The following is a 26,780-nucleotide window of genomic DNA, read 5'->3' on the forward strand; positions in this document are numbered from 1 at the left end:
ATTGATTAAACAAAGGACAACATTATATTGGCAGAATAAAACGAGTTTTGGCAATGTCTCGAAGTGTCTCCTGTCATAAATGTACGTTTGTATTATTATTTAATCCTCAGTTCACAAACCTTTATCTTTTTTTTTTCTCAATACATTTTTATTGAAATTTTCATCAACAGTTATGACATGGATAATAATCCAGTAACGGATAATACATAACAGATAACAGGTAATGAACAAGATTTAAGTCAACACATTAACATTCCACCCTAAACCTAGAATGGAAACCCGCTTGTATAGAACAATAATCAAGTTGTTGTTGAGAGTTGCCCATACACTATTACTCGTTAAGGTGAAAGTGAAATTAGTGGGCATACCCTTAAGTTGTTTTCTTGTGGTAATGAAAGGAAGTTTATAGGTCTGCTAGCTAGTGCGGGAGTGAAGAGTTGTATTGGAATCTTTATGGAGTACCCTCCGCCTGATTAGATAGTTTTTTAGGTTGGCGTATAAGAACTTGACCTCCAGCGAGGCCCTGGAAGGCGGAGAGGCTTGATTGGGTGAACAGAGGTTATTCTAGTTTGTGTTGGGTTGGGGCACTTTGACAGGGGCTAAGCCAACTACCTGTTAAGTGCTTGTAAGAAGAGTTGGGTAATCTGAGGAACACCTTAGGATAGACAATCGTGATGTAGGTTGTGGTTGAAATTAAGAAGATATATTAGTAGAGGGTGGTTTTGCATAGTTTAGCTCCAACTTAAGGGTTTTTGGTATGTATCTTAACCAGCAATAGATAAACTTTTAGTCTGAATGGATCTACAAGTGAGTTGCTTAGCTTAAATTATGATATAAAGAAAATAAACTTTCAGAAATAGCAAGGTAACAAGGGTGCAGAAATAGCAAGGTAACAAGGGCACAAACCTTTATCTTTTAATGGCCCTTATTCAATTCACTTTTTCTCCAAAGTTTTCTCCTAGGTGATATTCTCACCTTATCAATAAATTGTATTTTAAGCCACTAACAAGTAAGTAAAATTCTCAGAATAATTTTGACAATAATTTATCACCTACCTTTTGGTACTTTTTTCAAGTGCAGAGGACAACTGAAGTGATAAGAACATGGAGGCTGCCATATTTTTTCCGTTTAAACAATACCAGTTACCTGGCAGTCCTGTTGGTCTATTTGGCTACAGTAGTGTCTGAATAACACCAGAAACAAGCATTCAGCTAATCTTGCCTGATCTGACAGCAACGGCAGAAACACCTGATGTGCCGCATGCTTGTTCAGGGTCTATGGCTAAAAGTATTAGAGGCAGAGGATCAGCAGGACAGCCAGGCAACTGGTACTGCTTAAAAGGAAATATGCATGGCGGCCTCCATATCCCTCTCACTCCAGTTGTCCTTGAAACCGAAGATGAAAAATTATCTCCTAGGTAAAAACATAGGAAAAAAGTGAACTGAATAAGGCCCAATGTGTTACATTAATAATTTGATATTTATAATGTATCAGATCTCACCCACCCAGTAGTGACGCAAAGTCATGTGACACAAAGTCATGTGGCCACCATAATGACAGAATCCATGTAGTAGAAAAAAAGTTATACCTGCTCTCCCCACTAGCACCTGCCTCCTTACTAATGCTCAACCATAGGTTCATTTGCATAGTGGCTAAAGCAGGGGCAGGAGGAGGTTCACCACGAATGTTAGCAGAAGAAGTGATGAGCAGGGGTACTCGGATACCAATTGTTAAAATCCGAATAGATTCAGATCCGGATACCCAGATATCCGGATCCGATTCGGATATCCAAATCCGAACTTTTGGGTATCCGAGTAAAATAGAATATCCGAACCTAGTATCCGGTCGGATTTGGATATCCGGATTGAAAACCGGAAGTGGCTTTAAAATGCTTCCAAACCAATTTTGAAAGCTAAAAAACAATCTCTCTCTCTCTCTCCTCCCTTGTTTTGTCTTCTAGGGTTTTGTAGGATGTCAAAAGCAAGCTCCCATGCATTGGCCAGGAATTGCACCCAGGTCAACTGCTTGGAAGGCAGCTATGCTCACCACTATGCCACCAACACTACATGCTGAAATTGAAGTCTGGAAGATTCCAGGGCAAGGGTGGAATTGATGAAAAGCTAGGTGGCCATGCAACCATTCCTGCTAACCTAAAGCTTACTTGTGTCTTACAACACATTGGCTTAAGACTTTACCAAATCCAATGTTCCAATATGGGGAAGCTTCTCTGTTTGCTGTTTGCTTTTTTTTTTTTTTTAAGTGTGGTATCACAGTTCACTCATCTCTTCAACTACAAGAAAGGCCCAGGAGTAGTGTTAGCTACCGTAATATCTATGTTACGGCAGGGCCCTTATTACACTTTCTCCTACAGGGCTATGGAAACCATTTTGCCCATGCAATAAAGCGAGGTTCAAAAATGAAATCATGCCTAGCAGAGAATGGTTTCAAGCCTTCAACCTCTAGGTTATGGGCCCAGCACACTTCCACTGCACCCTTCTGCTTACATTTGTATACAATCTTCAAGTTTAAGAAGGGTACATTAGTTTAATTAGTTACACTACAATCTATGTTACAGCAAGGCCCTAATGACACTTTCTCTTAAAGGGCTATGGCCGTCGATTGGCCCATGTGGTAAAGCAAGGTGTAAAAAACAAACTACACCTAGCAGAGGATGGTTTCAATCCATCAACCTCTGGGTTATGGGCCCAGCACACTTCCACTGCACCACTCTGCTGCCACACAGTGAATGCTTCAATGTACAAAAAAGTGGAGTTAAACTTCTTGGAGCAGACTTACTTCCTCTCTCCAAAAGACACACATACATCCCCATAAAATCATTTAGCAGCAACTGTGTGCACAGTCTCTGTGGCACAATCAGTTTTTGGCTGTTAATCGAAAGGTTGGTGGTTCAAGCCCACTCAGGGATGGCTTTCTATGATCCTCTCATGATGACAAAGGCCAGAAAGAAGTAGGCAAAGGAGTATCCATTTTTCCGTACGGCTAAGCGGTCTCACTCACTTTTTCCTACAACGAAGCGTCTGCTGTAGAGGGATTTTTGTAATCGGTTTCGGATCCGAATATCTGCAATATCTGCGGATATCTGGGTTATGCGTCCAAATATCCGCAGATAGCTATCCGGATTTTTAAAAGAATCCGAATCTGAATCGGATAGCATAAAAAAGTTCGGATATCCGGATGAGCATGATGAGCATAAATAAACTGCTGTACCAGGTATTTTGAATATCTTAAATTGCAAGAATTACAGAAAAACATAATTATCTACTAGATGCATTCGATTACTGTAAGCTTCAAATGCATCCAGTTTTCAAGTAATTTGCAGTGCAGTTGCGCTTTAAACTACATTATGCAGTATTTATAAAAGTCAGGAGAAAACTATGTTCTCTAAGAGTTTCTCATCAGATTGCTTTCCAGATGCAGTAGGCAGTGTCATACTGCCACAGTCTGACTACACTGACACACTACTCTCCAGGAGGCAGTGATCTGACTTGTGAACATAACTGCCATGTTATACTCTTGTACCCTTAGCATACATCTTAGAAGTTTCTGTTTGCGGTGGCAAATAAACCTTGCCCACTGAGCTTCTTGCTCGGAAATAAGGCTTTCTAGAATACCATCTGCCATCTCTTCCTTCTGAAATAGAGAAAAAAAATGGAGTTATAAATGTGCATTTACTAATGTATTCATGCAGCACAGCACAGTATGATGATTAATGTACATGATCTGTTCTTAACGTCCAAAATTGATGACTGTATTGGTGTCCTAAATATGAACACAGATCAAACTGCTGGCTAGTGAGAGAGCAAATTTTATTTAGTATTCATATAGCGCTGTCATCTTAGAGGTGTTATTTAAAAGTGATGGTATTTTGCACCCCTACTTTTTGAACTATGTGCTGTTATAGTTTAAAGACATAAATATAATGATTTATTAAAGCCACAAGTCTGAGAGTGAGAGGCAAGGATACTTCAGTTGTATGAAAAAAATTCTGAGATATGCAATTCTATACTTTTAGCATTTCCTTCATTTTTGTTTTGTTTTGTACACAATGATCACAATGTAGAGTACTCATCTCTGTATTATGTTATGTGGATCAGATTCTTAGTAACAGTATTTAAATATTGACCGGAGAAATTTTGCAGAGATTTAGAGAGAACTGGCGTGAATAAGGCATTTATCAGCAAACAATGCCAAGCTTTTAAGGTGCCTGGCTGGCATGCATGAAATAGGGATGCAAGGAAAATGGGCACCAGGTGAAGCTAATGTAAGTCTAAACCATAAATACCATTGTACATTGGGCAACAAATGAAAACAAGTAAAAATATTTACTGTGGTAATAACGATAGTAAAACATTGGTAAATGTTACCGCTTTTTTACTAAACTAAACTACTCTCACACAGAACCCTACCGACTCCAATGCCTAACCCTAAAGCACCCCTTCCTGAGACCTAACCCTAAAACCCCCTTTCCTGACTCCTAACCCTAAGAACCCCCTTCCTGATGCCTAACCTTAAAACCCCCTTTCCTAACCCTATAATTTTCAAAAAGATACATTTCAAAATGTTAATTTTCAAAAACGAAAAATTTGTAAATGCAAAAGACAAAAAATTCAAATACTGTAACATTCTAATTTTCAAAACAATAAAAATTGCAAAAACTATAACGCTCTAATTTTCTCAAAACAATACAAAATTATTAAACTATAATGTTTTAATTTTCAAAACAATATTTATTGGGTGCCCAAATTTCTGCTGTCAGTGCCCAATAGCCGATATTTGCATTACACTCACAAAAGTTGGCAGATACAGCTCGTTTGAGTTTTTTGGACTTGCTCTCCCCTGTGGTCTCCTGGGCTGGGCTGACCTTTGGTGTAGGAACAGTCCCGCTGTCATTGCTGTCTCCTACTTTGCACATGCTTGTTTCCATCCTGCCACACTGTTCTCTGTCTTCCATAGATTCACACCAGACTCCTTCCTACATGTTTTGTCCCATAATCAAGCTTGATGGTTTCACAGTGGCAGTTCTGACTATTACAGGATAACTAGTTGCATTGCATTCAAGGGGAACTGAAGACAGAGGTATATGGAGGCTGCCATGTTTATTTCCTTTTAGGCAATACCAGTTGCCTGGCAGCCCTGCTGATCCTCTGCCTCTAATACTATTAGCCATAGCCCCTGAACAAGCATGCAGCAGATCAGGTGTTTCAGACTTTAAAGTCAGATCTGACAAGACTTGCTGCATGCTTGTTTCTGGTGTTATTCAGATACTACTGCAGAGAAATAGACCAGCAGGGCTGCCAGGCAACTGGTATTGATTAAAAGGAAATAAATATGGCAGCCTCCGTATACCTCTTACTTCAGTTCCCCTTTAAAGCCTGTTGTAATAGGATACTGAAGTGCCCACTTTCTACTATCAAATTGAAATATGTAGTTTAGAAAAGTAAGTAAAGTAAATAAGTTTACCTTGAAAAAGATGATGGCAAGTTATGAGCATAGCACCACATAAAGAGCATCCCAGAGATCCGATTATTCCAAGCCAGCAAGACCAACCAAACTTGTACTGGATCCCAAGGAAAATATTGTACATTACTAAAGTTGAGCGTTCTACATAAACATCGATTGCATACCACACTGAGCCAATAATGCCTGAAACACCTGGTGGAGGAAAATTACCAGAAATCAGAGGTAGCAGGTGACAGAACAACCCTCATTCAACAACACAAAGAATCATGACAATGGGATGGGTGGATGCACGAAAATAATTCTGATACTATTTGAGCTGAAGCCAAATTAATATCTTTGCTAACCGTCTTTTCCTTTTACACCCATTACTATTGCTGAACAGGGCCAAATTTGTACTTTCCAGTGGCCTAGGCCTGCTGTCACCAAGTGCCCCCCCCCCCCCCCCCCCCCGAAAAAAAGTAATAAAACTTTTGTCCAACACTCTGACTAGCAATCATTGGTTTGAATGGGCTAATTTCAGCTGTGCTGCTCTGCCCCCCATTCAACAAATAATTCCTGTAATTTGTGCTCCTGCCCGAATGTGCACAGCAGCCGATAGTGTTCTGGGCATGCATACTTGAGAAATGACGCTGATGTATGACCGGTACTTGTCAAGAATGCATAACACTGTACCTGCCACGGGCAGGAGCGAGAAATTACAGGGAGTGTGAGTGGCCAGAGCATGCGCTGCTTCTTTGTCCTCTGTGCGACTGGCTGCAGTCGGAGTCACAAACAGGTGGCAGGGCAGTGCAATGGAGAGAAGCCCATCCAAAACAGAGAACAGGTAAATAGCAAACATCCTTTCAAGACCCACTTTGGATGTTCTGTTGTAGTTAGAGTGGACCTGAACTCAGAACTTCCTCTCTGCTCTAAAATATATGCAACTACATAACCTTTAAATAAAAACATTTCTTTGTTTCAGCTAATACAAATTCTGCAATAAATCTGCAGTGTGTCTACTTCCTGCTTTTATGGAAGCAGACATATTTTTAACATCCTGTGCTTTCAAATGAGCTTAGATGTTGTGGCAGTCAGGTGACACAGTGTAGAGATCAAATTACAACTTGTGATTAGACACAGAGGAGGGGGAATTAGACAGGCTCTCTAAATACATACATGGTACATTTTCCTTCTGTCCTGTGCAAGAATTCAGCTCCACTTTAAAGCATCTGAATGACATGTATTTATATTTGCTGAAAAATCTATGTATCTCTTTTCAATGTTGAATGTACATATGGTGGTGTGCTCTAACATATTGGCAGTATACAGGAACAAAGTATGAAGAAGGCTTATTAGCAGAAAGCTTACTCTTTTTCTTTTACGCCAATAAATGGTATCATCCTGATTCAAAACTCTCTGCTTTCGATGATGGCTAAGATGGTACAATGCTCTACTACTACAAGAAAGAAGGATGCCAATCCATACACACTAGCATAGAGGTAGTAACAGCTCAGGTGACAGTTTAGCAATGAAAGGGAAGCAAACTACATTTTTATTCCTGCAATTCTCATAGATGGTAGGAGGGGAGCAGGAAAAAAGAAAAGATATCCCGCTACACCATGGGTGGGTGTAAAAAAAGTATCTTCCTTTATTAGCACATCAGTGAACACACAAGAAGCTAACGCGTATTGGAGCTCTGAAAGGCTATGATTAAGGAGCCTTTCAGAGCTCCGATACGCATTAGCTTCTTGTGTGTTCACTGATGTGCTAATAAAGGAAGATACTTTTTTTACACCCACCCATGGTGTAGCGGGATATCCTTTCTTTTTGCCTGCATCATTCGAGACCAGTGATTCCTGCTCCCTTGGGCTACACAGCGGTGGTAGTAGCGCTTCCATTTTTTTGGTAGGAGCAGGACATAGAATGAGTCAGGAAAGAGTTAATTTAAACAGGGAAGAGATCACTGCTAGCTAGGAAAACAAAAGAGAAACATAAATTAGGGTTAGATAAAGTAATTAACAGCTGCTGGGGTCAGTGTCAAAGCTGTAAAAGAGGTGAAGAAACTAGCAGAGCTCACTGATGTTTGTGAATGCCTGCATTAAAACTCAGCGGAACTTAGTTCTATCTGCTTTGTAATGTAAATCTCTGGTATTTCTCACATCGATCTTTATGCCCATCATACAGAGGAATGGATTATCAGGTGACAGTAATGATTGATCCTGATTGTTGTAACACATCAGGAAATGTGTGAGAGAGAAGCAGGGATTGGGAAACTCTGGAATTCAGCAGAGCAGGGCGCTGGCTGGTTGCGCTGCGGGACCAGAAGAGATGATTTACTTTGACATATGACCTCTTCTCTCTCCAAGTCATGCCGCCCTTCTTATCTTATCTGATTTTATTGCCCTAGGCCGTGGCCTTTCTGGCCTTCCAAGAAATCCGGCCCTGCTGCTGAACTGACAAAACAATGGATGCTATACAATGTGTGAATTAGAAACAAAATAAACCTAGTAATAAACACACTATTTGCTTATAATAATTCAGAGTTAGTCTGTATGAACAAAACACAAGAATGAAAAGAATTAACATTATTTGATGCAATTCCAAAAATGAACATTCATATTAATGATAGGCAGTCTGGAGCCAAAAGGGACCAGTTTAGTAAGACTATCACCCCTTTTACTGTTAATCACTATAATGACTTGATTTTACATTAAAGTTATTGATTTATCAGTCTTTATTTGGGTTTTTTGTGTAGCAAGCATGATTGCCTTATGCTAAGTGCTTCTGTATCACAAACAGGTATATAAAGAGTGCATACAGCTTGTACAAATTTAGATGGCATAGATGAGAGCCCCCTGGATCTTGTCTGTCAGTTTACTACATTATTTAAAGGAAAGATACATAGTGTCAAATGTAGTTAGAGGGATATAGTGTTAGGAATTATGGAAACAGTACATTATCTGTAATAGTGCATTACCAAAATTCAAGCTGCCTGTTGGCAATACCAAGTGCCCAAATGATCAGACGTTTCATAAACATGTACTCAATAGAGTTACTGGGACCTTTCCTGTGGGATATTTCTGTAAAAACTCAATGGCCTATAGATAGGGCTCAAGTTTTATGGCATGTACTGAATCTTAAAAGGAGCCTTAAAGAGACACTGAAGAGGAAAAAAAACACATGATATCATGATTTGTATGTGTAGTACAGCTAAGAAATAAAGCATTAGGAGCAGAGACATAAGTCTAATATTGTTTTCAGTACAGGAAGCGTTAAACTCCATTTGTTATCTATGCAAAAAAGCCATTGAGCTCCACGACTTTCAAAGTCGCAGAGAGCACTGTCTTCTGAAGCTTATCGTCTCAAGTGTCTGGCACTGTATTGCATTTTTTCCTGCAGAGAACAGGTCAAAAGTTCACTAGCCTGCTCTGTAAAATCATTTAGAATGCTGAGTAGTGTGTAAACTGCAAATATTAAAGAATGATGCAATGTTATAAAAAACAGTATATAACTGAAAAAATATGAGAATATTTTCTTTGCTACTATTGTTCTAGTAATTATCCGTACTACACAACCAATTCATTATATCATAATTTTTTTTGCTTCAGTGTCTCTTTAACCTCCTCGGCGATAATCCCGAGCTGAGCTCGGGGTATATCGTGCAGGAGGATTTCTCAGGCCCTGGTGGGCCGATTTGCATAATTTTTTTTTTGTTACACGCAGCTAGCACTTTGCTAGCTGCGTGTAACTTCCGATTGCCGCCGATCCGCCGCTACCCACCGTGCCACGCAGCCCCCCCCCAGACCCCTTGCGCAGCCTGTCCAATCAGTGCCAGGCAGCGCTGAGGGGTGGATCGTGACTCCCTCTGACGTCACGACGTCCATGACGTCGGTGACGTCATCCCGCCCCATCGCCATGGCGATCGGGGAAGCCCAGCAGGAAATTCCGTTCTGAATGGGATTTCCTGCTTACTCTGATCGCCGAAGGCGATCAGAGTGGGTGGGGGGATGCCGCTGGGCAGCGGCTATCATGTAGCGAGCCCAGGGCTCACTACATGATTTAAAAAATAATTTTTTTTTTAAAAAGTGCTGCGTCCCCTCCTGGGCGATGCAATTGTATCGCCCAGATGGTTAAGTGACGTGTCCTGAACCAGCTTGCCTACGACACCAACAGTGCCTCCCATAGGTGGTTAAGATAGGTCCATGAATGCTGTTTTGCTTCAGGCACCAGCTCCTGAAACCTGTCCCACTGAAAATGAGGGTACAAATCAGCCACCTTGTTCATTCAAGAACATGCACTTTTGTGTATAGCCACTTTTGCTGCCAATAGGGCTCTTCTTAGGAATTCATTAAGCTGCGATGCATTTCCCTGCAGTAGAGGGAGCAGGTGGAACAGCCTCATGATGGTCATGTGTTTTGGTCATCTGTCTTTAATGCTGATTATGATCTTCAGTTCATCCATTCTCTTGAAGCGCAGTAAGGGCAAGGGACATGTGTAATATAGGCATAAGTCAATAATTGGGTTTCCTACACTTACAGAGAACATACATGACACTGCTTTCATAAGGGACAGCTATCATTAAACATATGACTCTTGAAACCTATGATCACAGTGCTGCTCGGATACACCTTTTCAAAATTCGGATCCGTTTCGGATCCGGATACCCAGATATCCGATCCGGGTCGGATATCCGAGTTCAACATTTTCTGATCTGAATCTGAATCGGATATCCGACCCTAGTATCCGGGATATTCCGGCAAATTTGGATATCCGGATAGAAAAAACGGAAGTGGCCTTTAAATTGCTTCAAAAACGTTTTTTAGGGTATATGAGGCATGTAGCATCATTATTTTGTAAAGGGGAACACTAATTGATGATGTGGGGACTTAAAGAGAAACTCCAACCAAGAATTGAACTTTATCCCAATCAGTAGCTGATACCCCCTTTTACATGAGAAATAGAATGATTTTCACAAACAGACCATCAGGGGGCGCTGTGTGACTGATTTTGTGCTGAAACCCCTCCCACAAGAGGCTCTGAATACCGCGGTACTCTGGGCAAACTGCCACAATGTAACAATGTTCACAGACAGGAAATGGCTGTTTAAAGCTGTCTGTAACAGCCAGAGCAGCTAGAAGCAGCTACATAACTTGCCCACAGTAACAATGTCACCATGTAATACATGTCAGAATGTGAATCTGGGAGAGGAAAGATTTTACAATGAGCAAACACTGACTAAATCATTTATACATAATTATTGTAAAAATGAAGCACTTTTTTTATTAAATTATTTTCACTGGAGTTCCTCTTTAAAATCCCCCCCCCCCCCCAAAAAAAAAAAATGACTGTCAATTAACATTAGGCCTAGGTTCCACACAGCGGTCGTGCAGCCCACATTGTGTCAAAAGTCCAACCACACAACTGGGACATGACAGTTTTCAGCCAAGACACCTCCAAAAAATGACGCAGCAATTGTGTTTAGGGTTAAATATAGCTGGTATCAGTGGCCTGTGACACCCTGGCCTGGCGGTGGGAGCTGCACAGGCAGCAGGAGCAGGGCAATGCAGTAGCAGCAGGTGTAATGTGTGCCAGGAGCATGCCGGACGTGGCACGTTGCAATTGGCACTTCGCACGTGTCACGTGTCACGTGGCAAGTGTCACATGGCACTTGTCATGTGTGCCACGTATCACGTGGCACGTGTCATGTGGCACTTGCCAAGTGTCACGTGGCACGTGGCACTTGCAGCGTCCCCGCCTTTAGTATAAGTAGCCAGATGACCCTTTCCACTCCCTCCAGTATAGGTAGCCAGATAACCCTTGACCCTTCCAGTATAGATAGCCCCTTCCCTCTAGTATTAGAAGCCAGATGACCCTCCCCCACTTCCGTATGGATAGCCTGGTGAGGGACCCCCTCCCTCCAGTATTGGTAGCCAGGTGACCCTTCTCTCCCCCAGTATAGCCTGCTGCCCACCCGCCCTTGATCCTTTGGTGCCCTAGGCCATGGCCTATGTGGCCTTGGCTTAAATCTAGCCCTGTATATGTCTGCAAGGGTTGGATTGGGTGTGTTTCTGATTTTACATACTTACTGGAGGCGGGGCTGTGTGTGTTACATGTTTTCCTCCCACCCACACAGAGCACATGGAGGGCTTGCTGGACCAACCATTGAGGGCTGTTTACTTTGTGGTTATAGAATCAGTATGGATACTTGTGGCAGCTGCTGTTTAGAGGTATATGACCAGGGCCAAGTGATTCTATAGTACTACTGCGCAGGCACAACAACTGGACAACTTACTGGGGCTGATTGTGGAACATCCAGGAGGCGACGGAGGATGGCAAGGGAATGATCAGCTTGGAGGGGGCTGGATGATATCCCAGGTATGTATAATTTTTTCTCCTGTCCCATCTCAGGTACACTTTAAGGTGAGAGGGATCAGAGTCAGGCTGTAGGAGCTGTGAAACTTATCAGGGTAAAATTGCCAATATCTCTGTGCAGGGGTGCAACAAGAATCCCCAAGCAAAACTATCTGGTGCGCCAAATCCCACCACCCCTCCACCACCACCACTCATGGCCTGGCACACAGAAAGCTCTGCTGGATATCTGCAAACTTACCTCCAATAATGAGGATGACTCCTGCTACATAACAGATTTGTAACTTGATGTGTGACTCATCTGTGAGTAATTTAATGCAATCAAGCCCCAGCAACAGGAAAATGAAGCCAAATGATGCCAATATATCTGCAGTTATCATGAAGCTTCGGGTTGCCACTAATTTCACTGGAAAACAGAACAGAGTGCAGAAAATACATTCAATAGAGGGGAAATCGCTGTTGTCATGTTATCTGTGAAGTCTGCTGTACATGACTCATGGGCAGTCTCACACATTTCCAATGTATTCAGCCTGAATAGCAGAAGCCAAACATGTAATAAGAATGATTTTTGACTGTCTGCCTGAGTAATCTGTCATGACTTATCTCAGTTTGTGTTTCACTGTCTGGATTCATATTACTTCAGAACTGATGATATTTTTAATTTTCCTTTTGTTAAAAATGAGAAGTAGAGAAATATTGTCATGGAAAGATGACTGGTGAAGCAGAGATTGTACATCTGGGCACGCAGCCACACCAAAGCAATTACAGTAAAATCCCTGTTATTTAGAACTCAGTCAGTCTCATGCAACCAGAAAAAATATCCTGCCCTTGCAGTATGCATAAGCTACTTTTACACTACGTTATACAGTAATACAGCTCTGTTACATTAAGTCAGGGGTCTCAAACTCAATGTACCTGGGGGCCGCAGGAGGCAAAGTCAGGATGAGGCTGGGCCGCATAAGGAATTTCAAATAGCGGCGCATCGCCGCCTCTGCCCGCCCCTCTCACTCTTCCTTCACAGAGAGGGGCGGGGAGATGCGGCGATCCGTGCGGCAATTGACGTCAGGAGGGGAAGCTTCCAGGAAATGCCGGTGGATTGCCCCCGGGCGATTTGGGGGCTCTGCAGCCCTCGTTTAGCGGCGGTGATGCGGCGGATTACTTGGGAGCACTGAAGCGAACTATAAGGAAGCTTTTGCCAGCGAGGGCCACAAAATATTGTATCGAGGGCCGCAAATGGCCTGCGGGCCGCGAGTTTGAGACCCCTGCATTAAGTTAAGTTTGTCTTTTTGTCTTAAAGGGAATCAGAATTGAAAATAAACTTATGATATAATGATTTGTGTGTGTGGTACTGCTAAGAAATAAAACATTATTAGCACAGATATGAATCTCATATTGTTTCCAGTACAGAAAGAGTTAAGAAACTTCAGTTATTATCTATGCAAAAGAGCTTCTTTGAGCTCTGTCACTTTATAAAGTTGTGAACAGCACTGTTTTTTGAAGCACTTATCTCAACTGTCTCTCATTGTTTCTTCTTTGTTTATGGTTTTTCTACAGAGAAAAGTGCAAAGGGTCACTAGCCTGCTCTGTGAAATCATTTAAAATGCTAAGTGTATTGTGGAAATTGCAATTATTAGAGAATGATGCAATGTTTTATATATATATATATAAAAAGCTATATACCTGAAAATAAAAATATGACACTATTTTCTTTGCTACTAATGTTCTATTAATTATCCGTATGACAAAACCAATTCATTATATCATGAGGGTTTTGTTTTTGTTTTTTTGCTTCAGTGTCACTTTAATTTGTTTTAATTACTATATTTCAACATTAATACAGAGTTCATGGCATGTATATAGAGTTGGGTATAGTACTTGTTTTTTTTTTAACTAAGCCTATTTATAACAGTGGGTTTGGAGCAACCAGAAACTACACTTATCTGGCATCAGCCGATACCCATCAGTGCTGGATAATGGGGGTTTCACTGTATTAGCACTCTCTTTGCTCTGGTAATTATCACTAATGTGTTAGGTCATTTCACACTGACATTAAAGAGACTCCGTAACAAAAACTTCATCCGGTTTTCTTCCATCCTACAAGTTCCAAAATCTATTCTAATGTGCTCTGGCTTACTGCAGCACGTTCTACTATCACCATCTCTGTAATAAATCTACTTATCTCTCTCCTGTCAGACTTGTCGGCCTGTGTCTGGAAGGCTGCCAAGTTCTTCAGTGTTGTGGTTCTGTGTTGCATCTCCCCCCTCCAGGCCCCTCTCTGCACACTGACTGTGTGTTATTTAGATAAGTGCAGCTTCTCTCTGCTCTATTATATTTTACAAGCTGGATAAATCCTCCTCTGAGCTGGCTGGGCTTTCACATACTGAGGAATTACATACAGGCAGAGCTGTCTGCACTCTGCAGGAAGAAACAGCTTGACACTTCAGTGGAAGATAGCTGCAGGGGGAAAGAAACACACAAATGATCTCTTGAGATTAAAAAGGAAGGCTGTATACAGCCTGCTTGTGTATGGATGTATTTTCTATGTGTGGACATACTGTACATCAACCTACTTCCTGTTTTGGTGGCCATTTTGTTTGTTTATAAACAAACTTTTTAAAACTGTTTTAACCACTTTTAATGCGGCGGGGAGCGGCAAAATTGTGACAGAGGGGAATAGAAGATGTCCCCTAACGCACTGGTATGTTTACTTTTGTGCGATTTTAACAATACAGATTCTCTTAAAGAGGAACCATCACGAAAATCTCAAAATGTAAAACACATACAAATAAGAAGTACATTTCTCCCAGAGTAAAATGAGCCAAAAATTATGTTTCTCCTATATCGCTGTCACTTACAGTAGGTAGTAGAAATCTGACATTACTGACAGATTTTGGGCAAGTCCATCTCTCTATCGGGGATTCTCAGCATGGCCTTTATTCTTTATAAAGACATTCCCTGAAAATGATTAATACAAAGATGCTGGCCAGCCTCCCTGCTCGCTGCACACTATTTTGGCAGTTGGATGGAGCAACTGCTATTAACTAAGTGCTTTTAAAAATAAAGAAAACCCTGAGAACCCCTCTATGAGAAGATGGGCTAGTCCAAAATGTCAGTTTTCTACTACTTACTGTAAGTGAAGTGACAGCAACATAGTAGAAAAGTAATTTATGGCTCAATGGCTAATGAAGGTGGCTAATGAAGGTGAATGGGATGGTGCACACCAGAGCGGTTTGTTTTTTCCATAAACGCAAACTCGGGGGCTGCAGCATTTTTTAGATTTCTGAGGCGTTTCTGCCTCAATGTTAAAGTTAAAGGAGAAATGTACTTCTTATTTGTAAGTGTTTTAAATTTTAAGAGTTTTGCGACCATTCCTCTTTAAAAACAGCCTGTTTAGCAGAATTAAATAGACCAGATCCTAATGGTGGTGAATGGATCCTATGTCAATCAATAGGACCCATTCGCATTGCTCCATTACAATAGATATGTTCGATATGTTCCGCCAAACGGACCGCAAGTTTGGGGGAGCAATGGACACGTTGCATTGACCACACACTAATGGAATGGAGGGTCACAAGGGAAAAACAGATGCCTTTTACAAACTGATCCAATCCACAAATCAGTTTTTCCGCGGATCAGTTTTTCATCTGTGCAGTGTGAACAGGTGTGAACATAAAGTGGGAGATTAGTGTTAGGCACTCAGTCAGTGTGGGGTAAGACAAGGTTGAGCAGTCAGAAGACGTTATTGGGTTGTATAAGGGCTAAGTACTAGATAGGTTAAGCTTAATTGAGGCCAAAAGAAGAAGAGGACAGCAGAGGCCAAGATGGATAGACAGCATATGTGATGCTATGAATATGCCCAAGCAACAGCTAAAAGAAGCAGTGATTCACAGACCCATCTGGTGTGCAAAATTATATATGGTCACAAAGAGTCGACTAAACAAATAAGAAGGTTAAGCTTAGGTAGGATTTGTAAGATGTAAGATGTCTATCTAGTTACCAACTTTGCCTTCACCCATGCCTGTTTCTATGGGCGGGAGGAGTGGGGCATTGCCCGGGGCACAGCAGCGGGCAGAGTGCTCAGCCTCCCGGGATCCATGTGCTGCATGTCCTTTCTTCTTACTGTTTCTAGGTGTCCTGTATCATGGTAACAGCACCCCCAGCAAACCTCCACTTACTGCGCCCGGCTCCCTTGCACTCACCCACCTGCCCCACTGCCTACCCGACAGCAGGTCTCTCAGGCTACCTAAATGTGGGCAGTCCCTGGCTACCAAGAGGAAGGGGGGGGGTCTCTTTAGGTACCTAAATGAGGACTCTTTGGCCACTTCAACGGGGGGGGGGGGCCTCTATGGCTACCTAAACAGGGGCTCTCTGGCTACTGGTGGTGCACCTCTGGCTACTGGATCACAAGAATGTGCCCACATCTATTGGGGGGAGGGGGCGCATTGATACCTCCTCGCCCTGGGAGCTCTAAGGCTTAGAAACTGCCCTGCCTTCACCTATAGATCCTTGCACAGGTTTACTCATCTGTTTCTGACTTGACTTGAAGAGCTGTACAGTGAAGTGTCTGTACCTATAATTTCCAAGCCCTTTGCTTCTCATGTCTCTGTATGTTCCCAGCTTCCCATAGGTGTAAATGTACATAGGGGTACAGATTTCTTTGTGGCTGCCAAGGAGTTAAACAACAAAAATTTGAACCTTGCAATCTACTTTACTCTGGTGATGTATTGAACTTTAGAAAATTACAGTAAATTTGAAAAGCGCTCAGAGGGATGTTTAGAGGAATAGGCTGGAAGTGTTCCAGGAGAATGGCCAAGAGGAAAGGGATTCTTGACATGTACATTTGGAGATTCAATGGCTTTGTAGTGTTACATAAAAGCAGTGGTTGTTAAAATAAAGCTTTCAGCCTTAGCTGATGGAGCCAGTAAAAGGGAACACGGTCAAAGGGGCAGCAGCTAAGTATTCAACCTCTCCTTTCCAGAAAAGAGAAGCAAGTTTTTTTGTTATGTTTTGAAAAATTAGCCTAACATGATTTGGAGTCCTGTGAATGGTTGATCAGCATGGTCTAAATCAAGTGACACAAATCCTCTTCATTCGGAATGGTGATTACATCTTGACACAGACTTGTAACTAGAAACACACTGAGAGTTCATCTGAGTTAAACTGCTGAAAAACACTTCATCATCTTGTTTTGGCTTTTCATTCAAGAAGACAAGACAATCAGCCATGTTGCTAAGTGCAGCGACAACTGCCAACCGATCGTAATTAAAGCAAAAAGGGAAAAAATGATTAAAACAACTACACCATTTAACTGCAGGCAACATGATCTGAAATATATTTTGTGTTCTTCACAGGGGTTCTTAAAGGATACCTTAGTCCTAAATTAATTCTGTAATTGAAGCCCTGTGTGTGTTTTGGTGTGTGTCTGTGGCCCAGTGTCTGCCTCTGTTTAGATATAAACCTTGCCGCTCCAAATTCACAGGCGCAGTATGACGGCGTGCGTGCCCTCTGATCCCGATATACCACCCACACATGTGCAGTATGTCCACTTGGGCACCTTCTGGCCGCGCACCCCACCGACCTCTAGTCCAGGTATGTCTTTCCATGGGAGTGCGCGCGTACTCCTGAGGACATGCTACGCCTGTGCCACTGGAGGTGTGGTAAGCTTATACGCATCTCCCCACACACACACAGGTCATCAATTACAGAATTCCTTTAGAACTAAAGGGGCCTATACACTGGTCGATTTCAGCCTTCGATCGATTTGATCGCTTTGCGGTCGATTTCGATCGATTTCAATTGATTTGATCTATCTGACAGGATGGAAGATCTAGGTCGATCTGCTGCTGGCAGCAGATCGATGGCCCATAGAGTTGCATTGGATCTAATGGTGCAGTAATGACTTTAGAGAGAGAGGATCTATCTGCTCAATTGCCTTCGCACACTGCACACAGATTTTCAATCAATTTAAGCATGAAATCTTTGATAATCTGTGTTCCTTCTGTGTCCCCGTCCCCGCAGCATTTCTCACCAGGGCCGGATTATCAGCCAGGCACCTCAAGCATCCGCTATAGGGTTGCCACCTTTAGGGTAAAAAAATACCGGCTTGTGGGTGTGGCCTGAGGGGTGTGGCCTAAAATTGGGAGTGGTTTGTCACGGACTTTTTAAAAGACAACTGACAAGAAAGGGATACAGAGGCTGCCATATTTTTACTTTTAAACAATGCACATTTCCTGGCTGTCCTGCTGAGCCTCTGCCTATATTACTCTTAGCCTCACAGACCCTGAACCAGCATGAAGCAGATCAGATATTTCTGACTGAAGTCTGACGAGATTAGCTGCATGCTTGTTTTAGATGTGGAATTCAGACACTACTAATGCTAAAAAAGGTCAGTTGGCAGGCAACTAGTATTGTTTAAAAGGAAATCAATATGGCAGCCTCCATATGCCACTCTGTCAGTTGCCCTGTAAGGCTCGGTCTGAGTTTCTTGAAGGCAGCATGCCGTGCCACAAAATTTTGCAACAGTAAAACGGGATCAATGGCGCTAAAAGGAAATGTAAAATTAAACTTACCTAGGTCTTCTTCTAGCCCCCTGAAGTCATTTTGCTCCCCCCAGCAGATGTGCCCGCCTAAAGTGTAATGACAGCAAGGGACCAGAATGACTACAGGGGGCTAGAAAAAGCCCTAGGTAAGTTATACTGGGTACATGGGGGTCAGTGTGAGAGCCATTAGTAATCAGTATTGTATGGTCCCCAGCCCATTACGGATCTTCCAAATTCCCCTGACAGCAGCTTCTGCAAGTAATTCCTGGTGGGGGTTACATGCACACCACAATGCATCCCAGGAGATATAGGCTGGTTAGATGCCAGTGCATCAATGTACTCACATCTAACCAGACTATATCTCCCAGAATCCATTCATCTCCCAAAATCCATTGCGGCATGTTGCCACCACACAGTACAAATGCTTACAGAAGCTGCAGACAGGAGAACTAGATAGGAGGATCCCAAACAGGTTGGGGCCAGAGGATCAGCACCATTTAGTTAAAGAGACACTGAAGCGAGACAAAATCTCGCTTGTTCTCTTAATAATAGCAGGGGCATGTTTGCCCCTGCTAAACCGCCGCTATCCCGCCGCTCTAAGGGGGTCCCTTACCTTACAAATCCCCCCCTGCAAAATCCACGACCAACTTGGTCGTAGATTTTGCTGCCCTGTGTGCTTCCTGGTGAGGCCGGGCTACGAGCCGCAGCCCTGCCGCACAGGCGTCTATCAGCGGCGCAGCGCCGCCTCTCCCCGCCCCTCTCAGTCTGCCTTCGCTGAGAGGGGCGGGGAGAGAGGCGCCGCTGATAGACGCCTGTGAGGCAGGGCTGCGGCTTGTAGCCCTGCCTCACCAGGAAGCGCTGCACGGGGGGATTTGAGACGTAAGGGACCCCCTTAGAGCGGCGTTATAGCGGCGGTTTAGCAGGGGCAAACATGCCCCTGCTATTATTAAGAGAATCAGCGAGATTTATTCTCGCTTCAGATTCTCTTTAAGTAATGATGCTCCCCCTGACCCCCACACCCACAGTAGCACACATTACAAACCTGCAATTTTAAAAAAGTAAAAAAAACATTCACTGCACTTTACTATACACCTTAAAGGGATACTGTACGGGGGTCGGGGGAAAATGAGTTGAACTTACCCGGGGCTTCTAATGGTCCCCTGCATACATTCTGTGCCCACGCAGCCACTCCCCGATGCTCCGGCCCCGCCTCCACTTCTGGAATTTCAGAATTTAAAGTCAGAAAACCACTGCGCCTGCGTTGCAGTGTCCTCGCTCCCGCTGATGTAACCAGGAGCGTACTGCGCAGGCCCAGTATGGTCTGTGCTTTGCGCAGTAAGCTCCTGGTGTCATCAGCAGGAGCGAGGACACGGCAACGCAGGCGCAGTGGTTTTCTGACTTTAAAGTCTGAAACTCCAGAAGTGAACTGGAGGCGGGGCCGGAGCATGGGTGAGTGGCTGCGTGGGCACAGGATGTCTGCGGGGGACCAATAGAAGCCATGGGTAAGTTCAACTCATTTTCCCCCGACCCCCCTACAGTATCCCGAAGCATAGTTAGTGAACGTTTTAAACATACCTGGGGCTTCCTCTAGCCCCATGCGCACTTATTGCTCCCACGTCACCGTCCTCAGTCTTCTGCTCCAGTACCGGGTCCCGTAACTTCAGCCAGTCGCGGACAGTGTGAGCATGCGCAGTGCGTTCTCTCCAGTGGAGAATAGTACTATGCAGGCACAGCACTACTCTCAGCTGGAGAGAGGGCACTGCCCATGCGTAAAACTGTCTGCGACTGGCTGAAATTATGTGACCTGGTACCGAAGAGGGAGAAGACTGAGGACAGCGGCATGGGAGCAATAAGTGCAGATGGGGCTGGAGGAACATACGGGACCCGGTACTGAAGCTGGAGAAGGCGGAGGACATCAGCGTGGGAGTAATCAGTGTGGATGGGGTTGGAGGAAGTTTTAGGACCCATTACTGGAGCAGGAGAAGACTGAGGACGGCGGCATGGTAGCGATCCAGACGGATGGGGCGGGAGGAAGATATGGGACCCAGTATCGGAGCAAAAGGCTGAGGACGGCGGTGTGGGAACGTTCCCTGCGGCTGGGGCTGGAGGAAGTTTTGGGACCCATTACTGGAGGAGGAGAAGACTGAGGACAGCTTCGTCGGTGCGATAAGTGCAGATGGGGCTGGAGGAAGTGACGGAACCTGGTACTGAAGCTGGAGAAGACTGAGGATAGCGGCGTGGGAGCGATAAGTGCAGATGGAGCTGGATAAAGTGACGGGACCTGGTACTGAAGCTGGAGAAAACTGAGGACAGCGGCGTGGGAGTAATCCGTGCAGATGGGGCTGGAGGAAGTTACGGGACCCGGTATCGGAACAAAAGGCTGAGGACGGCAGTGTGGGAGCGATAAGTGCAGATGGGGCTGGAGGAAGTTATGGGATGCGGTCTCGGAGCAAAAGACTGAGGAAAGGCGATGTGGGAACGATCCCTGCGGATGGGGCTGGAGGAAGCCCAAGGTATGTATAAACCCTCCACTATGTTTCATCTCTGGTGGTGTGCATGAGGACTTATGACACATCACGCAGACACATCAGACAGGCACATGTATCACACAGACATCACAGCAGGCAGACATCAGGACACATCACACAGACATCACAGGCAGATATCACTCAGACATCACACACACACACAGACATCAGGACACATCACACAGACACACACGCTGCATTCATACAAGCAGAGCACCTCTCCTACAGCAGCACTGCGTTCTGCAGCCTGTCGCAGCTTCAGCTTCTCCACGTGTATCTCAGTTAGTGTTGTCCGGATCATGAACGATTCGGATCTTTGATCCGAATCTATTTTATGAGTCGATCATCCGAATCATCAAAATGAACGATTCGGATCGCAAAAGGGGCGGGGCCAGGAGCGACACGCCCCCTCTCAGCGGGCAGCGGGGTCCTGGAAGCAGAGCTGAGATGGATCGCTCTGTTGGATGGAAGCCAGCCTTGCAGGGAGACAGGTAGATGAGAGAGAGGGGACATGGGTGCCACTGCCAGATATGTGTAGAGCACACATACTGGCTGAAATGTGCTGCTCATTATAGGCTGTCTGTTCCGTAGTGCTGCACAGTGATCACATTGGAAGCTTTTGGCTCAGCACAGCTCAGTAAGTTTGCAGACACTGTGATTGAAAGGCAATATAATCCTCCTGCACTCAGCACTAAACAGCTGCACTTATCTTCTGGGAATGCTTTCTTTCACTGTGCGACCTTTTCTTTCAAAGTGTACAGATGAACATATAGGTGAAATATATGACATAAAGCATATGATTGCAGCATGTGGGTATTACGTGCAAACATTTCTGCTCTCTGCTCGTCCCTCCTCTCATCTCTGTCCACTCCCTGCCCTCTGTCCATCTTCTCCCCTTCTCTGTGTGTCCATCCCCCTCCCCTTCTCCTGTCCACAGACCTGTCCTGCTGTTCATTTCACCCCCGAATGCTTCCAGTAGTAAAATGATCTGAGATTCGGATCAAAGATCCGGATCTCTTCAATGATCCGATTCGAATCATCCGGATCATTGAAAAGATCCGAACTTCCCATCTCTAATCTCAGTCTCTCTCTCCTTCTCTGGGGCACGGGGGCAGAGCTCATTTTGGGGGGAGGGGTGCTGGGCATTCCTCTGAACACTGAACTGTATCAGTGTGTTAAGCTCAGCGCTGCAGTCGGGGCAGGGGAGGCAGGGGGCTGTGTACATCCAGCAGAAGGGAGAACAGGCTGTAAACTTTACTCGTAGTTTATGCATTATGATTACATTGACCTGTTGTCTCCCCCTCTGCTCTTGTGGTTCAGTCCACAAAAAAAAAAAAAAAAACGGGCAGATACATTGCCGGAAAAACAATTTTTCCGGCAGCAGCTTTGTAATTAAAATTCCGGCCGGGCCGGGGAGATAACGGCCAGGTGGCAACATTCAGGGTCTGTAGGGCCCCATCAGGGTTGCCAAATGTCGACACTAAAGTATCCACACTGCCCCTCCTTTTGGGACAGGCGTCCATCTAAAAAAAGTTACTTGCCGCAATTGTAGTGCCCCTACGTCCACAGGCTTGTCCCTGTGTGGCTGGGCTAAATAAAATTCACAGGCTTCTTATCTGGCCTCCCGCCCACCAATCAGTAACTCTCTTTCATTTTTGAGCCTCTCTCTGCCAATGAAGAAGACAGAGGCAGCCGAGTGAGCTGGGCACGCCCCCAAATCCCCGTCTAGACACATCTTTGCAAGGAAGCTTGCAGGAGCCAGGAGTGCATTATGGCTCCAGGAGTTCTCTGTCCTCCTCATAGCTGTTCTTCCCCCTAGGAAGCAGGTAACCACCACAACCACCTAAAACAATCGATGTAAGGGGAAAACCTGTCTGATCCAGCTGGGGTGAGACACAGCAGGAGAGATGATTTGGCTGCACACTTCTATTTACTTTCAGTTCAGAAGAGGAGCAGTGCAGGCTCAGTGACAGGCGGTGTCTGAGGCATGATGTGCCCTGCTCCTCTGCATTGCATCCTAATTAATGAACTTGTGCAGAGCTGACTAATAATCACCTTATCTCCTGCTGTGTCCCTGACAGGCAGCTCAGTCTCCCCTCTATTCGCTGTGTAGAAGCTGGGGTTTGTGTCACTGAGCTCAGCTGCTTGTAACTATCCAACAGTACAATGTAGTGCCCCCCCCCCTCCATTCTACAATCGCAACTTCTGGAACTTAAAGTGGACCTGAACTCTTGCACAGGGCAGAAGGAAAAGGGAGAGAAATGCACCCTGTGTGCATTTAGAGAGTTTAGCCTGTCCCTCATCTGTGTCTATTCACAAGTAGTAATTTGTCAAATTAAATTTGATCTCTCACCTGTGTCAGCTGACTGCCATGGGAGGTAAACTAATTGGTTGGTATACACAGGATGTGAGCAATATGTCTGCTTGCATGAAAGCAGGAAGTAGGCACAATGCAGATTTATTGCAGGATTTGTATCAGCTGTAATAAAGAAATGTTTCTCTGTAAAGGTTATTATGCTGTTGCTTATCATTTAGAGCAGAGGGGAAGTTCTGAGTTGAAGTCCACTTCAAAGGCAACTGTGCACAAAAAAAATTGTTTTCACATTGAACCTCCCATAAGGAAGGTTCACAACAATGCATGCCATAGGGGTGCTTGGGTTTAGAGGGGATGAGATATATATATATATATATATATATATATATATATATATATATATATATATATGCAGGGGTGGGGGGTAGAGGGGGTTAAGGGAGGGGGCCCAAATCTGCACTTTGATTGGAGCCCCATTTGGCCTTAATCCGGCTCTGCTTCTCACCTGTCTACTGCACGGTCCCAGTCTCTGCTTCTCCCCATTGTCTGCTCCTCTTCACGTCCGTGTCCCCAAATGCCCGTGTGGTGTAATGCAGGGGACCGACACTAGGGGCACTGTGATAACTAAAGGCCCCTGGTGTCTTTTGAGAGCTAATCTTGTTCTTGTGATCTTTATTTTTTGTGTGTATGCGTGTGTCCCACAGACACTTGTGTTGCATAGACAGCCTTGGTAATTCCTACTGTGTGTGCCACTGCCAGGCCCAGCACATTCAGTGACTACCTGTGTGTGTGACAGGTGCACATTGTAATACCCATCACTGCATATACCTACCTGTTGTTCACTTCAGTGCACCCACCTACCTACGTGAGCGCATGCAGTGTCACTGTGCCTGTCCGGTACCTGTCTGTGTGTGACAGGTGCACATTGTAATACCCATCACTGCATATACCTACCTGTTGTTCACAGTGCACCCACCTACCTACGCGAGCATACGCAGTGTCACTGTGCCCGTCCGGTACCTGTCTGTGTGTGACAGGTGCACATTGTAATACCCATCACTGCATATACCTACCTGTTGTGTTCAGTGCACCCACCTACCTATGTGAGTGCACGCAGTGTGATATACCACTCCGTGCATACCTGTTAACTGCACCTGTGTGACTGCACATTGTATTAGTCAAGTCAGTGCATACCTTCCACTTCATCCCCCCCAATATAGACAAAACAAAAGGCAGAGGCAGGCCACCTGGCAGGTCTGTTCGAGGTCGCGCTGTCGTGATTTCGTGCGGCCCTCGACCAACGTACAGTGTTCAGAAGAAGCTACGTGCCATCAACCCCCAATATTCTCAGGACGTAGTTGACTATTTAACACAGAACACCTCATCTTTCTCAGCTTCCGCACGGAAGCATGACATATCTTTCTCCTCCTGCTCTGATTCTGGCACTCCCAAAGTGCCATCACCCCAGTGCTCAGCGGTGTGGATTTTTTTTGTGTGTCTGCCTCAGATGAGAGCAATGCCATCTGTACTCTCTGCCACTGAAAATTGAGCCGTGGAAAGACCAAGACCCGCGTAGGGACAACTACCTTATGAAGGCACATGATTACAAAGCAGAGACAGCAATGGGATGACCACCTGAGGAAAAGCAGCACACAAAAGCAAAGCCACACACCACAGTGGAAGATACCAGGCCGCAATTTTTTCTCAAAAAAGGCGATACCTAAACTGTACCGTGATGTTGAAAGGCAAGTGGTGACATCTCTGGCACACAGCGTTGGGTCAAGGGTCCATCTGACCACGGATGCCTGGTCTGCAAAGCATGCTCAGGCCTGCCCGAAGACTACGTCAGTCCCCACACACAGCATCTCTGCCTGCACGCTGTGTGACTGCCTGCCCCAAGACTAAGTCGGTCCCCACACAGCATATCTGCCTGCAGGCCGCTTGACTGCCTTCTCTGCCACCACCAACAGGGTCCACCAGGACTCCAGGTGGATTCATTCATTTTTAAGGCCACACCCAAGATAATAAGGTCGTTGCTTCATTGTGGACAGACCAAATTTGATCAGCTGGACAGTCACTGGTATTCTATCATTGTTCTATCATTGAGCTACCACAGCCCTGCAACCATATGGGCTTGAAAACCACCACGGCCTGCACTCTGGCCATGGTGCGCACCAGTCCAGCACGGCCGTCACTACGCAAACAGCTGCTTGCGGTGCGTTACACAGTGAGTTTGGTGTGTCAGTGTGAGGCAGAACTCTAATTACACTCCCTGATTGATTTATACACATGCAAGATGTTTTAAAGCACTGTAGGCCTGCAATTTAGCATTCAATGTGATTTCTGCCCTTAAAACGCTGCTTTGCGTCAAATCCAGATTTTTCCCCGGGACTTTTGGTGTCTATCCCACTCATCCATGCAAAAACTCAGATGTTAGACCCCTTGAAACATCTTTTCCATCACCTTTCTGGCCAGCATAAGTGTTTCTAATTTTCAAAGTTCACCTCCCCATTGAAGTCTATTGCGGTTCGCGAAAGTTCGCGCGAACCGAACTTTTGCGGAAGTTCTTTAACCCGGTTCACGAAACTTAAAATCGGAGGATCGGGCCATCTCTAGTGATAATGGGCTCAATTCTGGTAGCTAGGTGAAGTGAACAGTAGTTTTTTTTTATTTTGCTCGTACATTTCCCTGCCTTCCAATCACTCAGAAAACAGTAAGATATTTTCCTGACTACTTGTGGGAGTGAAAGGTGGAAAGAGGAGTGGAAAAGTATAGTCAGACCCTCCCCCCCCTGTATACAGCTAGTATATACTGTAGGTAAAATAAGTAAAAGTGCTCGGAACTGCCCCCCCAACAATCTGTGAGTCTGTCCAAATAACCCCCGCCCCTAGGCACCGCCACTTTCCAGCGTTGCTCGTGCACCCTCCTCCGTACGGTCAGGGATCCGAGTACAGCAGCAGCTCCTGAGTCCTGAGATTCATTCAGTCCCTCTCTCTCTGCTACTGGTAACTGCGTGGATGTAGAGACTGTGTAGCAACCAGGCATTGACTGCCCCCCAGGCCGCCTTTTATTCAGTGATTTAGGGTTGGTCCTATGTCTGCTGTATTCAGGTTTGTTGTTGTAAGGCAATGTGAAATACTAGGCTAGCTGATAAAAGTGCAATTAGAGGGCATGCAAGCTCCGGGCTACTGTTCACCGTACTAGGGACACGGCTTGATGATGTCATACGTTGAACAGTAGCCGGAGCTGTACGGAGGAGGAGGGTGCACGAGCAATGCTGGAGAGAGCCATGATGGTGAGTAGCATTACAATGCCCATCTCACAGCGCTGCACGGGGATAGAGTGGCTGTGCCTGGGGTCGGGGAGGCAGGTTATTTGGACAGACACAGAGATTGGGATTGTTTGGGGGGCAGTTCCGAGCACTTTTAGTTATTTTACCTACAGTATATACTAGCTGTATACGGGGGGGGGATCTGTCTATATAAACTAGCTATATACAGGGGGGGATATGACTATTTACTAGCTATATACAGTGGGATCTGACTATATATACAGGGGGGGGGGCTGACT

At 44.7% G+C, this 26,780-nt stretch overlaps 1 protein-coding gene across 1 annotated transcript in view; it reads right to left on the minus strand.

Annotated features, from left to right (window-relative positions):
- Window positions 1-225: 225 nt before the first annotated feature.
- Window positions 226-26,780, minus strand: part of CLDN16 (claudin 16) — a 74,623-nt gene continuing 48,068 nt past the window's right edge. The window contains exons 4-6 of the mRNA XM_068233326.1: window positions 12,071-12,235; window positions 5,482-5,673; window positions 226-3,651 (exon numbers count right to left, since the gene is read on the minus strand). Of these exons, the coding sequence (XP_068089427.1) occupies window positions 3,527-3,651; window positions 5,482-5,673; window positions 12,071-12,235 (482 nt within the window). The 3' untranslated portion in view covers window positions 226-3,526. The remainder of the gene's footprint in view (window positions 3,652-5,481; window positions 5,674-12,070; window positions 12,236-26,780) is intronic.

The sequence above is a fragment of the Hyperolius riggenbachi genome, chromosome 4 (assembly GCF_040937935.1).
Source record: "Hyperolius riggenbachi isolate aHypRig1 chromosome 4, aHypRig1.pri, whole genome shotgun sequence".
NCBI classification, from domain to species: Eukaryota; Metazoa; Chordata; class Amphibia; order Anura; family Hyperoliidae; genus Hyperolius; species Hyperolius riggenbachi.